The sequence below is a fragment of the Thalassophryne amazonica genome, chromosome 14 (assembly GCF_902500255.1).
Source record: "Thalassophryne amazonica chromosome 14, fThaAma1.1, whole genome shotgun sequence".
In the NCBI taxonomy this organism is placed as follows: Eukaryota; Metazoa; Chordata; class Actinopteri; order Batrachoidiformes; family Batrachoididae; genus Thalassophryne; species Thalassophryne amazonica.
In genome coordinates, this window is record NC_047116.1 from 90,777,253 (window position 1) to 90,792,438 (window position 15,186).

The window sequence follows — 15,186 nt, forward strand, 5'->3', positions numbered from 1 at the left end:
GTATGTTAACATATACAGCAATTTACTTCTGTAAGTACCTTTGATCTGTGTGTGTGTGGTATTCCTAGAAGACATACTGGATCCAGGCCCATGTCTTCATTGAAAACAAGAGTTAACTTGGAGATTACTTTTACCCAGAAATCCTGAATACAGGCACAGGTCCATATACTGTGTATATAACTGCCAACCGCCTTACTACACTTAACACACATCTGACTTTTTCTGGTCCATTTTATGTCAAATTTGAGGTGATATCTGAAGACGGTGTAATATCCTGAATTGCAGTTCCTTTGCTCCATTACATATAGATATATTATTATCACTTTACCGAGGCGCTGCTAGGCCGGTAGCGTAGATTTAGGTCGACGCTACCGGGCTATACCGGCCCGCTGTGTGTAAAAACAATTACGTCATAATGCACGCACACAGCCCAAGAACTGTCCACAGAGGAAAAGATAAACAGGCGAGAAGTGTGTGTTGGTCCCAATATAGATATTCCGGATGATTTTCTCATGGATAGTACGACAATGAACAGCAGCCAAAGCAGCCAGCTTGATGAGGACGCACTGCCGAATTTGGAGAGCAGCGCGCGCCAGCCAACACGACAAAAATTAAAGTGAGCCAACTTTTTATGTACGCGTTGTGCTGTGTATTTCAGTAGAGTGATAATAATGCAAATAATGTGCTGTTGTCGTGCGGTATGCATTTTTCTGAGTGCCTCCATCCATGCCGTCGCCCATGACAGCTATTCGCCCGAGTTAAACGAGGGTGAATAGCTGTCATTTTGGGTGACTGGGATGAACGTCGGGCATCTTGAAAATGCATACCACCCTACAAAAGCATGTTACTGTATTATTACTAGCACATTCCCATATACCAGTCTCTGTAGCTTCATCCATCTCTACTCCATGATCTCGAGCCGTTAAGTAGTTTTGATGTGGATCACCTCCAAAATTCAGTGGAGTCTTCCATGGCCTAATATCTATCTGTGGTACAAATTTTGTCAAAATCCACACAGTAGTTTCGACATAATCCTGCTGACAGCCATACAGACAAATAAATAAGCGTTGATTTTAGTACGTCCCTGGTGGACGTAATTAAAATGCGTGAAACACCAAGGGGCCAAATACTTTTGCAAGCCACAGTATATCAGAGCCAACACAAGTTAAAGTCTAGAAGAAAGGATTTATAATCTGGCACAGAATTGTTTAAAATATAGTGATGACTGGAGTGCGATATACCCTTTAACGGCCTCCATATGTCAGATAAACATAGAAAACACCTTTTCCACTGGACAGAAGGAATCCCATGTAGCAATAATCAAATTGTTAGTAATTGTGAGACAAGAATATGCTACAATCAATATAGTAAAAGTGAAGTGACCTTTGTGTATGCATATGCATGCAACTTCAAACACGGAGAAACTGGGGAGAGTTGACATTTGCTGTTTGGTATTTTTATGTATTTTGGGTCAAGGATGAACATCGCGAAAATGGAACGTTGATCGGACTAATATTAGGTAACAACGGTAAACCATGGACGTTGGCATCATCATCATTAATCAGTCCCTGGTGAACAAAGACAATATCTAAACCTTGCCCGTTGTAAAACATGACAACTAAATATTCACAAAACCTTCTCATTTTAATTTCCTGTACTTCAAGTTAAAATCATTATAGAAACTTTGCATAATTTATTACCACCCTTGAAAAATGTCAGCTACCTATTTTAAAAGACAACCCAATCTAGAGTCTGTGGATTCCCACGGGCAACCTGCTACTATATTTTGAATGTGACATTGTAAAAAGGGTTACAAACACCTTAAAACTGCCTGTAAGAGTCATACACATGATTAGGGTTGAAATAACTAATGAAAACCATTAGTTGACTAGTCGGGTACCATTAGTTATTGACTAGTTTGTGACTAAATTTGATGCTGAATGAATTAAATCAATTTTTAATCTTTATGGTGAAACTCAAATGTGACATTTAACAAATACAAGCACAAAATCACAACAACAAATAGCATTACCATGAAAACAATACCTGCATTCATTTACTAGGCACAGATGACCCGTTTGAGGGGACTAATTCACCTGTCAAGGTTCAAACAGTTTCATCACTGAGTGAAGGGAGCGGTGGCAGCTCCAGCAGGTCTATTCTTTCAAGGGTTAAATGAACTTAATAAATGGCTTTTGACTTGTCGACAAAAAGTCCACGAGTTGGATGTTAGCTAGTTGTAGTCAACGACTAATTGTCCAATCCCTACACGATTCAACATTGCTGCTCCAGTGCAGTGCTGAGAGCGGTTACAAGTCTGGCAGAGCTGAGGTACTCACACAGTGACACTGAGCACCAGTTTATTTCAAAGTACTTCCAAATTGAATCTAAATGTCAACATTTTGTTCAAGCAATAAAGACAAATCTGTGTGGTTGATGGTTAGAAATGGGTATCGAAAACCCGTTCCTGTTAAGAATGGATAAGAAATGATTCAATCCACCAACATCAATAGACTTTTTGCTTAACGATTCCCTTATCGGTTCTTCAGTTCACATTACGCCGGAGCTAGCCGGTGGTCGGCGATTGCTCCAACCACTCCCCTTGACAATAACATGTTTGTTTTTGTCTTGCGCATGCTCCGCTGAGAAAACAAGATTAGCTGCACAAACAATGGGTCCGAGTCCAACGATTTACCCAGACTGACAACAAACGTGAGTAAATTACACACTTTTATGGATTTTTGTGGTTTCTTGAGGCATTTTGTGAATGCTGAAATGCGCTCTGACCTCAAAACACGCTCTGATGATATAAATAAAAAGCACCCTCTCTTCTGTGGCGTTTAGCGGCAGCTGGCATCCTTATTGTTACATTTCTGCCACCTTCTGCATCTGTCCATTATAGCAGTACTAAATCCTCTCGAGTCCCATGTCTTTCAACGCTTACCCCTCCCACTTTAATTTAATCTTTATTTAACCAGGTTAGTCCCATTGAGATCAAGGTCTCTTTTCCAAGGGAGACCTGGACAATTATAAAGTTTCTAATTCATCTAACCTGCTGATCCTATGTCTAAAATGCTTCCAACAGAAAACGTCCTAAATGAGGTCTTGCCGACTCCTGGATGAACCCGTCCCAGAGATCTAGGGTCCAGTCACCATGTACAGATTTTTTTTTAATGTCCAGAGATCAAGGATCCAGTGATAAATTTCATATATATTTACTTTAAGACTCAATGAAATGTTGTTGACAGAAAATCTATAAAGCCTACTTGTTGTACACAGAAAATTCAGAAGAGGTATTGATCAGGGAATTGGGGAATCTGACTGATAATGGCATAGATAGATAAAATCATATCAATACCCATCCCTATTGGTGGTGGAAAGAAAATACAACAAATCATGCTACATCACAGTACATTTCTGTGGAACTCTTGAATAATCAGAATGACTGTGAATCAAAACAGAAATGGCTCAAACAAACTTGTCAGTAAGAATCAATTAGCTGAATTCAGTCAGAATGGCAAATGTCTCGGGAATACATTCATTTTCAATACACGCTTATTCCAATCAAGGATCACGGGGGAGTTGGAGCCTTTCCCAGCAGTCACTGGGCGAGAGGCAGGGTACTTCCTGAACAGGGAGAAACACATTCACACATACAGTCAATTTAAATCAGGAGTATTCAACTCATTCCAGAAAGGGTGAAGATTTTCTTTGTAACCACACACTCCATCAAGGGGTTTTCATTGATTAACATCACTTTGAGCAGATGGAATCAGTGGTTACAAAGAAAACCTGCACTCTCTCTGACCTTTCTGGAATGAGTTGACTACCCCTGATTTAAACTTTCCAGTTCTCCAATCCTGCATGTCAGCAATGCCACAGCCTCCATTCTGTGTGGCAACAGTGCTAACCACCAAGCTACCGACCACACTGCCCATCTTTCAATCTGTACGGAAATGTGCTTGTGAACCATCTAAACACTCCAACTTTTTGTGTATGCCCATTATTGCTGTGGGGATGTAAGATTAATGATGTACTTCAGCACTATTCAGACTGGATTTGTTTTATATGGGAAGGTGGGGGGGGGGGGGGGGGTAATTAGAACCCATGCTCAGGGATTTTTAATGCAACCTGAATGCACCACTTCAATCATTTTTACTGAATGCGTGTTCATGTTTTGGTAAAATCAGTGCCAGCAGCAGAGATTTTACACACTTGAATTTTATTTATGCAAATTTACCAATGATTTACCAATGACATACAGCAAGAAAATACTCTTGACACTTCAACAACACCAGAGAGACAGTCTCACAGCCCTCACACACATCACATTGATCAACAGCCTCAATGACTTCTTTGCCCACTATGAAATGAAAAAACAACATACGGGCACAGATGGCCACTCCCCCCCCCCCACCTGGAAGAGCAGGCTGTATGTCCAGCTCTGGCTGGCGTGAAGAGGACGTTTGCCAGGATCAACCCACGTAAGGCAGCTGGTTCAGACAACATAGCGGGTCATGCTTTGAAGGACTGTGCTGAAGAGCTCAAACATGTCGTCACTGACATCTTCAACATCTCCCTGAGCCAAGCTGTTGTCCCCACATCCTTCAAAGCTGCAACCATAATACGAGTCCCAAAGAAGCCCCTCCCATCCCGCTATCATGACTGTCAGGCCCGTTGCACTGACTTCCATCATCATGAAGTGTTTTGAGTGGCTGGTCATCCAGAACATCAAGTCCATCCCTCCATCCCTCCCACGACCCGTTTCAGTTTGCATATAGGTTAAACAGGTCCATACAGAACACCATTTCCACTGCTCTCCATCCAGCCCTCACCCACCTGGACACAAAGAACTCCTACGTGTGCATGTTTCAACACAATCACTCCCCAGCAGCTAATACAAAGACTCAGACACCTGGGATTCAAAACCTCTCTCTGCAAATTGATGCTGGACTTTCTCACAGGGAGGTCACAAGATGTGTGGGTCAGCAGAAACACCGCCAAGACCATCACACTGAACACCGGGGCCCCACAAGGGTGGGTGCTCAGCCCACTGCTTTTCATCCTGCTGACCTACCTACACTGCCAACCACATTGTCAGGTTTAAGGATGACACAACTGTGATAGGCTTCATCAATAACAATGATGAGCCAAACTACAGGAACGAGGTGAGCCATCTGGTCCAGTGGTGTAAACACAATCTCTTCCTGAATGTGGGAAAGACAAAAGAGATGGTTAAACTCCAGTAGAGGACAATCACAGCATCTCGATGGAGCTGCGGTGGAGAGAGTGAGCAACACCAAGTTTCTGTGGGTGCATATCTCATAGGACCTCTCCTGGTCTGACAACACTACATCCCTGGCCAAGAAGGCTCAAACTCCCTTCTAACTTACTTCCTCTGCAAATTGAGGAGAGAACAAGCCCCCAACCCCCCAGAAATACCTGAAAACAGATTATTCAAGGATTATGAACACATAAAATGAATTTGACTCTTGATGGACCAGATGGATGGGCACATGGTTGGACCAGGCAGACCCAAAATAACAAGGTGGAGGAGGGTACTGGTATGGGCTGCTATTATTAAGTTGCATCACAGAAAGAAGGTCCTGGGATTACTTCCCCCAGCTTTCTGTCTAGAGTTTGCATGTCCTCCGGAGGGAGGGTCTAATAGACTTAACCTCTTTATATTATTTGATGGCGTATACAACCCCTGGCAAAAACTATGGAATCACCGGCCTCAGAGGATGTTCATTCAGTTGTTAAATTTTGTAGAGAAAAAAAAGCAGATCACAGACATGACACAAAGCTAAAGTCATTTCAAATGGCAACTTTCTGGCTTTAAGAAACACTATAAGAAATCAAGAAAAAAAAATTGTGGCAGTCAGTAACGGTTACTTTTTTAGACCAAGCAGAGGGAAAAAAAATATGGACTCACTCAATTCTGAGGAATAAATTATGGAATCACCCTGTAAATTTTCATCCCCCAAACTAACACCTGCATCAAATCAGATCTGCTTGTTAGTCTGCATCTAAAAAGGAGTGATCACACCTTGGAGAGCTGTTGCACCAAGTGGACTGACATGAATCATGGCTCCAACACGGGAGATGTCAATTGAAACAAAGGAGAGGATTATCAAACTCTTAAAAGAGGGTAAATCATCACGCAATGTTGCAAAAGATGTTGGTTGTTCACAGTCAGCTGTGTCTAAACTCTGGACCAAATACAAACAACATGGGAAGGTTGTTAAAGGCAAACATACTGGTAGACCAAGGAAGACAAAGTGTCAAGACAGAAAACTTAAAGCAATGTGTCTCAAAAATCGAAAATGCACAACAAAACAAATGAGGAATGAATGGGAGGAAACTGGAGTCAACGTCTGTGACCGAACTGTAAGAAACCGCCTAAACGAAATGGGATTTACATACAGAAAAGCTAAACGAAAGCCATCATTAACACCTAAACAGAAAAAAACAAGGTTACAATGGGCTAAGGAAAAGCAATCGTGGACTGTGGATGACTGGATGAAAGTCTCATTCAGTGATGAATCTCGAATCTGCATTGGGCAAGGTGATGATCAAATCAAATCAATTTTATTTATATAACGCCAAATCACAACAAAAAGTTGCCCCAAAGCACTTTATATTGTAAGGCAAAGCCATATAATAATTACGGAAAAACCCCAACGGTCAAAACGAACCCCTGTGAGCAAGCACCTGGTGACAGTGGGAAGGAAAAACTCCCTTTTAACAGGAAGAAACCTCCAGCAGAACCAAGCTCAGGGAGGGGCAGTCTTCTGCTGGGACTGGTTGGGGCTGAGGAAAAAAAAACAGGAAAAAGACATGCTGTGGAGTGGAGCAGAGATCAATCACTAATGATTAAATGCAGAGTGGTGCATACAGAGCAAAAAGAGAAAAACACTCAGTGCATCATGGGAACCCCCCAGCAGTCTAAGTCTATAGCAGCATAACTAAGGGATGGTTCAGGGTCACCTGATCCAGCCCTAACTATAAGCTTTAGCAAAAAGGAAAGTTTTAAGCCTGATCTTAAAAGCAGAGAGGGTGTCTGTCTCCCTGATCCGAATTGGGAGCTGATTCCACAGGAGAGGAGCCTGAAAGCTGAAGGCTCTGCCTCCCATTCTACTCTTAAAAACCCTAGGAACTACAAGTAAGCCTGCAGTCTAACAGGAAGCCAAAGAAGAGAGGCCAATATGGGTGAAATATGCTCTCTCCTTCTAGTCCCCGTCAGTACTCTAGCTGCAGCATTTTGAATTAACTGAAGGCTTTTCAGGGAACTTTTAGGACAACCTGATAATAATGAATTACAATAGTCCAGCCTAGAGGAAATAAATGCATGAATTAGTTTTTCAGCATCACTCTGAGACAAGACCCTTCCAATGTTAGAGATATTGCACAAATGCAAAAAAGCAGTCCTACATATTTGCTTAATATGCGCATTGGAGGACATATCCTGATCAAAAATGACTCCAAGATTTCTCACAGTATTACTAGAGGTCAGGGTAATGCCATCCAGAGTAAGGATCTGGTTAGACACCATGTTTCTAAGATTTATGGGTCCAAGTACAATAACTTCAGTTTTATCTGAGTTTAAAAGCAGGAAATTAGAGGTCATCCATGTCTTTATGTCTGTAAGACAATCCTGCAGTTTAGCTTATTGGTGTGTGTCCTCTGGCTTCATGGATAGATAAAGCTGGGTATCATCTGCGTAACAATGAAAATTTAAGCAATGCTGTCTAATAATACTGCCTAAGGGAGCATGTATAAAGTGAATAAAATTGGTCCTAGCACAGAACCTTGTGGAACTCCATAATTAACCTTAGTCTGTGAAGAAGATTCCCCATTTACATGAACAAATTGTAATCTATTAGATAAATATGATTCAAACCACCGCAGCGCAGTGCCTTTAATACCTATGGCATGCTCTAATCTCTGTAAAAAAAAATTTATGGTCAACAGTATCAAAAGCAGCACTGAGGTCTAACAGGACAAGCACAGAGATGAGTCCACTGTCTGAGGCCATAAGAAGATCATTTGTAACCTTCACTAATGCTGTTTCTGTACTATGATGAATTCTAAAACCTGACTGAAACTCTTCAAATATACCATTCCTCTGCAGATGATCAGTTAGCTGTTTTACAACTACCCTTTCAAGAATTTTTGAGAGAAAAGGAAGGTTGGAGATTGGCCTATAATTAGCTAAGATAGCTGGGTCAAGTGATAGGTTTTTAAATAATAGTTTAATTACTGCCACCTTAAAAGCCTGTGGTACACAGCCAACTAATAAAGATAGATTGATCATATCTAAGATCGAAGCATTAATTAATGGTAGGGCTTCCTTGAGCAGCCTGGTAGGAATGGGGTCTAAGACACGTTGATGGTTTGGAGGAAGTAACTAATGAAAATAACTCAGACAGAACAATCGGAGAGAAAGCGTCTAACCAAATACCGGCATCACTGAAAGCAGCCAAAGATAACGATATGTCTTTGGGATGGTTATGAGTAATTCTTTCTCTAATAGTTAAAATTTTATTAGCAAAGAAAGTCATGAAGTCATTACTAGTTAAAGTTAAAGGAATACTCGGCTCAATAGAGCTCTGACTCTGTCAGCCTGGCTACAGTGCTGAAAAGAAACCTGGGGTTGTTCTTATTTTCTTCAATAAGTGACGAGTAGTAAGATGTCCTAGCTTTACGGAGGGCTTTTTTATAGAGCAACAGACTCCTTCCAGGCTAAGTGAAGATCTTCTAAATTAGTGAGACGCCATTTCCTCTCCAACTTAAGGAATATCCGCTTTAAGCTGCGAGTTTGTGAGTTATACCACGGAGTCAGGCACTTCTGATTTAAGGCTCTCTTTTTCAGAGGAGCTACAGCATCCAAAGTTGTGCTCAATGAGGATGTAAAACTACTGACGAGATAATCTATCTCACTCACAGAGTTTAGGTAGCTACTCTGCCCTGTGTTGGTATATGGCATTGGAGAACATAAAGAAGGAATCATATCCTTAAACCTAGTTACAGCGCTTTCTGAAAGACTTCTACTGTAATGAAACTTATTCCCCACTGCTGGGTAGTCCATCAGAGTACATGCAAATGTTATTAAGAAATGATCAGACAGAAGGGGGTTTTCAGGGAATACTGTTAAGTCTTCAATTTCCATACCATAAGTCAGAACAAGATCTAAGGTATGATTAAAGTGGTGGGTGGACTCATTTACATTTTGAGCAAAGCCAATCGAGTTTAACAATAGATTAAATGCAGTGTTGAGGCTGTCATTCTCAGCATCTGTGTGGATGTTAAAATCGCCCACTATAATTATCTTATCTGAGCTAAGCACTAAGTCAGACAAAAGGTCCAAAAATTCACAGAGAAACTCACAGTAACGACCAGGTGGACGATAGATAACAAATAAAACTGTTTTTTGGGACTTACAATTTGGATGGACAAGACTAAGAGTCAAGCTTTCAAATGAATTAAAGCTCTGTCCGGGTTTTTCATTAATTAATAAGCTGGAGTGGAAGACTGCTGCTAATCCTCCGCCTCGGCCCGTGCTACGAGCATTCTGGCAGTTAGTGTGACTCAGGGGTGTTGACTCATTTAAACTAACATATTCATCCTGCTGTAACCAGGTTTCTGTAAGGCAGAATAAATCAATATGTTGATCAGTTATTATATCATTTACTAACAGGGACTTAGAAGAGAGAGACCTAATGTTTAATAGACCACATTTAACTGTTTTAGTCTGTGGTGCAGTTGAAGGTGCTATATTATTTTTTCTTTTTGAATTTTTATGCTTAAATAGATTTTTGCTGGTTATTGGTGGTCTGGGAGCAGGCACCGTCTCTACGGGGATGGGGTAATGAGGGGATGGCAGGGGGAGAGAAGCTGCAGAGAGGTGTGTAAGACTACAACTCTGCTTCCTGGTCCCAACCCTGGATAGTCATGGTTTGGAGGATTTAAGAAAATTGGCCAGATTTCTAGAGATGAGAGCTGCTCCATCCAAAGTGGGATGGATGCTGTCTCTCCTAACAAGACCAGATTTCCCCAGAAGCTTTGCCAATTATCTATGAAGCCCACCTCATTTTTTGGACACCACTCAGACAGCCAGCAATTCAAGGAGAACATGCGGCTAAACATGTCACTCCCGGTCCGATTGGGGAGGGGCACAGAGAAAACTACAGAGTCCGACATTGTTTTTGCAAAGTTATACACCGATTCAATGTTAATTTTAGTGACCTCCGATTGGCGTAACCGGGTGTCATTACTGCCGACGTGAATTACAATTTTACCAAATTTACGCTTAGCCTTAGCCAGCAGTTTCAAATTTCCTTCGATGTCACCTGCTCTGGCCCCCGGAAGACAATTGACTATGGTTGCTGGTGTCGCTAACTTCACATTTCCCAAAACAGAGTCGCCAATAACCAGAGTTTGTTCCTCGGCGGGTGTGTCGCCGAGTGGGGAAAAACGGTTAGAAATGTGAACGGGTTGGCGGTGTACACGGGGCTTCTGTTTAGAACTACGCTTCCTCCTCACAGTCACCCAGTCAGTCTGCTTTCCCGGCTGCTCGGGATCTGCTGGAGGGGAACTAACAGTGGCTAAGCTACCTTGGTCCGCACCGACTACAGGGGCCTGGCTAGCTGTAGGATTTTCCAAGGTGCGGAGCCGAGTCTCCAATTCACCCAGCCTGGCCTCCAAAGCCATGAATAAGCTACACTTATTACAAGTATCATTACTGCTAAAGGAGGCCAAGGAATAATTAAACATTTCACACCCAGAGCAGAAAAGTGCAGGAGAGACAGGAGAAGCCACCGTGCTAAACCGGCTAAGAGCTAGTAGCTGCGCTAAGCTAGCGGATTCCTAAAAACACACAAAGTGAATAATGTGTAAATAATTTAGAGGTGATTCAGCAGAGGGAGTTGCTTTTGTTAAGGCACGTGAAGATTACACTGTGAAACAAATCGTTATCTAGTTAACTAGATCAATCTAACTGCGCAGATTAAACAGCTAACAGATACAGCAAAACACCGCTGTGCTCCGGAACAGGAAGTGATACAATACCTCAGTGAAAGCCAACCACCAGTAGAGGCAGATGCTGGAACTTTTGTTTGGTGCCGTTCCAATGAGATTTATAAAGATGACTGCCTGAAGAGAACATGTAAATTTCCACAGTCATTGATGATATGGGGCTGCATGTCAGGTAAAGGCACTGGGGAGATGGCTGCCATTACATCATCAATAAGCTGTTATAAAAGCCAGAGGTGGTGCAACAAAATACTAGTGATGTGTTGGAGCATTCTTTTGTTTTTCATGATTCCATAATTTTTTCCTCAGAATTGAGTGATTCCATATTTTTCCCCTCTGCTTGGTCTAAAAAAGTAACTGTTACTGACTGCCACAATTATTTTTCCTGATTTCTTATAGTGTTTCTTAAAGCCAGAAAGTTGCCATTTGAAATTACTTTAGTTTTGTGTCATGTCTGTGATGTGCTTTTTTTCTACAAAATTAAACAACTGAATGAACATCCTTCATAATTTTTGCCAGGGGTTGTATTACAACCCCAAACTGAGTTTAAAGTTCATAAATAAATGTAATACTTTCAAGCAGCTAACAAACCAGATCCAGTTTTGTTCAATTTACAAAAATAAAACATGTGGTTCTGTTGCCATACACCATTAATCACCTTTAATTGTAGTGTTGTCTATAAATCTGTTGAATTGAAAATACACAAATATGGTATTTCACCATAATTAAATGGGTTCTTTTTACTTGTCAGACATTTGTTATATTACCAAAACAACTTCACTGCAACATATAGCCTACCATAAATCAAAAAACAACTTCAACATGCTCTCCTTAATAGAGGGTTTTCAATCACGTGACCGATTTGCTGTGGAACAGTTACCGTCTCCATCGATGAGTCTTTAAACCCTCAAGATAAAGCTGTTTATCATGATCGATGTGTAGCAGTTGGTTCAGTGGATCCGGATGTTATACCAGATAGTGAATTTAATGACGATGTAATGAAGTGGCTGGAAGTTTCACAGCATCAGCTTAATAGGGCCATAACCAAGCAAACTGCCCGTAAATCCACCGGACGAAAAGCTCAGAGGAAGCAGCTCACTACCAAAGCCACCCAAAGAGCGCTCCGGCTACCGGCGGTGTGAAGAAGCCTCACCATTACAAGCGCGGCACCGTGGCGCTGAGAGAGATCCGCCACTACCAAAAATCCACCGAGTTGCTGATCCGCAAGCTGCCAACCAGATCAGCCTCACCGGCCTCCTGCAGAGCATCACAGCGGAGCTCTGAAGGCGGAGGTTGGTCTTGAAGTCCTGAGCGATTTCTCTCACTAGGCACTGGAAGGGCAGCTTGCGGATCAGCAACTCGATGGATTTCTGATAGCGGCGGATCTCTCTCAGCACCACGGTGCCAGGCCTGTAACGGTGAGGCTTCTTCACACCGCCAGTAGCCGGAGCGCTCTTCTGGGTGGCTTTAGTAGCCAGCTGCTTCCTCTGAGATTTTCCTCAGGTGGATTTACGGACGTTCTGCTTGGTTCTGGCCATATTAAAGCTTCCTTCAGATCTGCTCTGCCTCTTCTGCTGAGCCAGGTCACGCCGCGTTGCTTAGAAAGCTCATAATAATGTACTGCTTGATGCACAATAACTGCTAGTAGCCTGTAAAATGAGCGACCTGCCTCATTTTTATCACCTCTATTTGAACAACCGACAACAGCACAAACGTTGACCATTGTTGCAGCTTCTGCAATCGTTCGCCAAATGCACGGAGCGTATCACAGCGGCCACCGCGTCGTAATCCAAAACGGCCGCTGGGCGCAAAAAACACGTGACCGATATGTCACATGAAAACTCTGTGTCGGCATTCATTCAGTCTCCCCCCACAAAAATAAATAAATAAAATCCCCACATTAGTGCATGTAGCCTAATCAGAGTCCAACATCCCTTTAACTGAGGAATGCGCTCACAGTGTCAAGTTAATTACATTTATCTTGTTAATTTATGATCAAAACATCAACAGGTCAATTATGATTCATATGTAGAACTTGAGTTAAGTTTGAGACCCGCTGCAATAAAACAGTAAACACCACAGATACATGGTCGATTATGTGATCAGTTTCATAACGCCACTAATATTCTGTGATACTGTAATTCTGCACCTCAACACCCATCATGAAACTCTTTTGGTTCCTCCACCTGTCCGCTACTTATTATCTATCAATTATTGTTCCTTTGAATTGTAAATATTGGTATGTATATTTTGTTTTCATTATTATTTGTCATGATTAATTTACTTTGGTATGTCTTAGTCTGTTTTTATGTTACTGGGACTACAGATGGAAATGAGCATTTTGCTATGATCCGGCATATTTAACTATGTACATGTAACTATGTACTGTCAAAATTCATTTTATATATATATATATATATATATATATATATATATATATATATATATATATATATATACACACATATACATACACTGCGCGTGCAGAACGTCAGCACCAGAAAGGACGCGCGCGCGCGCTGCCCGTTCTATACACAACGCTGAGGCTTCTAGAACGCACGAGGCTTCCATTCAGCGCGAGCCGCACAGACACCGCGACCACATCAAACAAAACTGATGCACGCGCCAGGGGGGGTGGAACACGACGTAATGTGACCCGTCGCACTCCGCGACCTTACATAAATCTTAAAAAATAAATAAATAAATAACTAAATAAAAATAAAAAAAGATACATGCCAGATATTTTAGGAGAGTAAAAAAAAATTTATATTATATATATATATATATATAAAAAACAGGAATACCGACCGGAACTAAATAAACTTAATTATTTCTACGCAGTGTGTGTTTTAAAATTATCATAAGTTTCAGGGCGAATTTGATCTGTTGCATTCATTGTGCTGTTCATGCCATTAAATTCTGTGACTACCAAAAAAAAAAAAAATAAAATAAAATAAAATGTTCGGAATTTGAAGGCACATGGTGTCAAAATACAGCTAACTATAGTAACTAAAATTCTGAGTCAGGTCCCACATTTCTGCTGGGTCACATCATTCGCTGTAACACCTGCAGCAAAGCAGCGTCCAGGAAGGCTTAAAAGCCGACATTTAAACACATTAACACAAAAGTCTGTATGTAAAATAACGAAAACCAGCGTGTTAAGACCCATGTGAGAATAAACTCAAACTTCCACTTCGACGTGTGTCCTGGACGTAAATCTCGTCACTTTAATTAAGCGAATCATACGGACTCTTGTTTGCATGAAAAATTCGTCAAAAAAGACTGAAAGCAATACCTACAGTTTCCAATGCGTAGTTCGAAGGCATTCAAATTCCAAAAAAGATGAAAGTTTGGTAATGGGGCGCAGACGTCCACATAATCCCCACAAAGCTCAGTGTCCAAAACGCCTTCTCCTCTGAAGACTGGAGTAACTGAAGCCGACAAAAAGACTCTTCAAAGCAGCGCCAAAGTCAGACCGTCTCTTTTAACGTCCAGCATTTTCTGAAACTTTGTTCATGCCCCGTAAACCCGTACGTACCGGTGACGTCATTGAACCGGAAACCAAAACAAGGATCGCTCACAGCTGAGGCCATAGAGATGAAAACATGCGAACACTAGAGAGGACACGAGCTCCGTCTCGCCATTTGTTTGTTTTGTCTGCCATCTTGGGAGAGGACTCACGACTGGACTGAGGACAACATCAAGATGTACAACGCAAGTCTGCGCGACAGACTTTAATTGCATAAAACCCACCACGTCACAAATGACAAAAATCCAAACCAGAGGTTATTTCAAGATGTTTGACAGTGATGCAGAACCAGCATAAAACCAGTATGCAGATGCACCAGTAAAGAAATTATTTTCCACAAGTGCGCTGGTTTAAAGAAATTAGCTTTTGGGGGTTTAGTATTACATGTAATTGTATTTTGAAGTAAAATGAATCAATGAGTAATCATCCACAAATTATGCTACTTCTCATCTCATCTTCAACCGCTTATCCCGTATCGGGTCGCGGGGCAACAGCTCCAGTAGGGGACCCCAAACTTCCCTTTCTTGGGCCACATTAACCACCTCTGACTAATGGATACTGCATTCCCAGGCCTGTGTGGAAATATAATCTCTCCATCTAGTCCTGGGTCTTCCACAGGTGCA

The 15,186-nt window shown here is 41.6% G+C and overlaps 1 protein-coding gene across 1 annotated transcript in view; it reads right to left on the minus strand.

Annotated features, from left to right (window-relative positions):
• Nucleotides 1-14,569, minus strand: part of tent5c (terminal nucleotidyltransferase 5C) — a 31,691-nt gene extending 17,122 nt beyond the window's left edge. Inside the window, exon 1 of the mRNA XM_034186638.1 lies at nt 14,334-14,569. Coding sequence (XP_034042529.1) covers nt 14,334-14,360 — 27 coding nt within the window. The 5' untranslated portion in view covers nt 14,361-14,569. The remainder of the gene's footprint in view (nt 1-14,333) is intronic.
• Nucleotides 14,570-15,186: the final 617 nt, after the last annotated feature.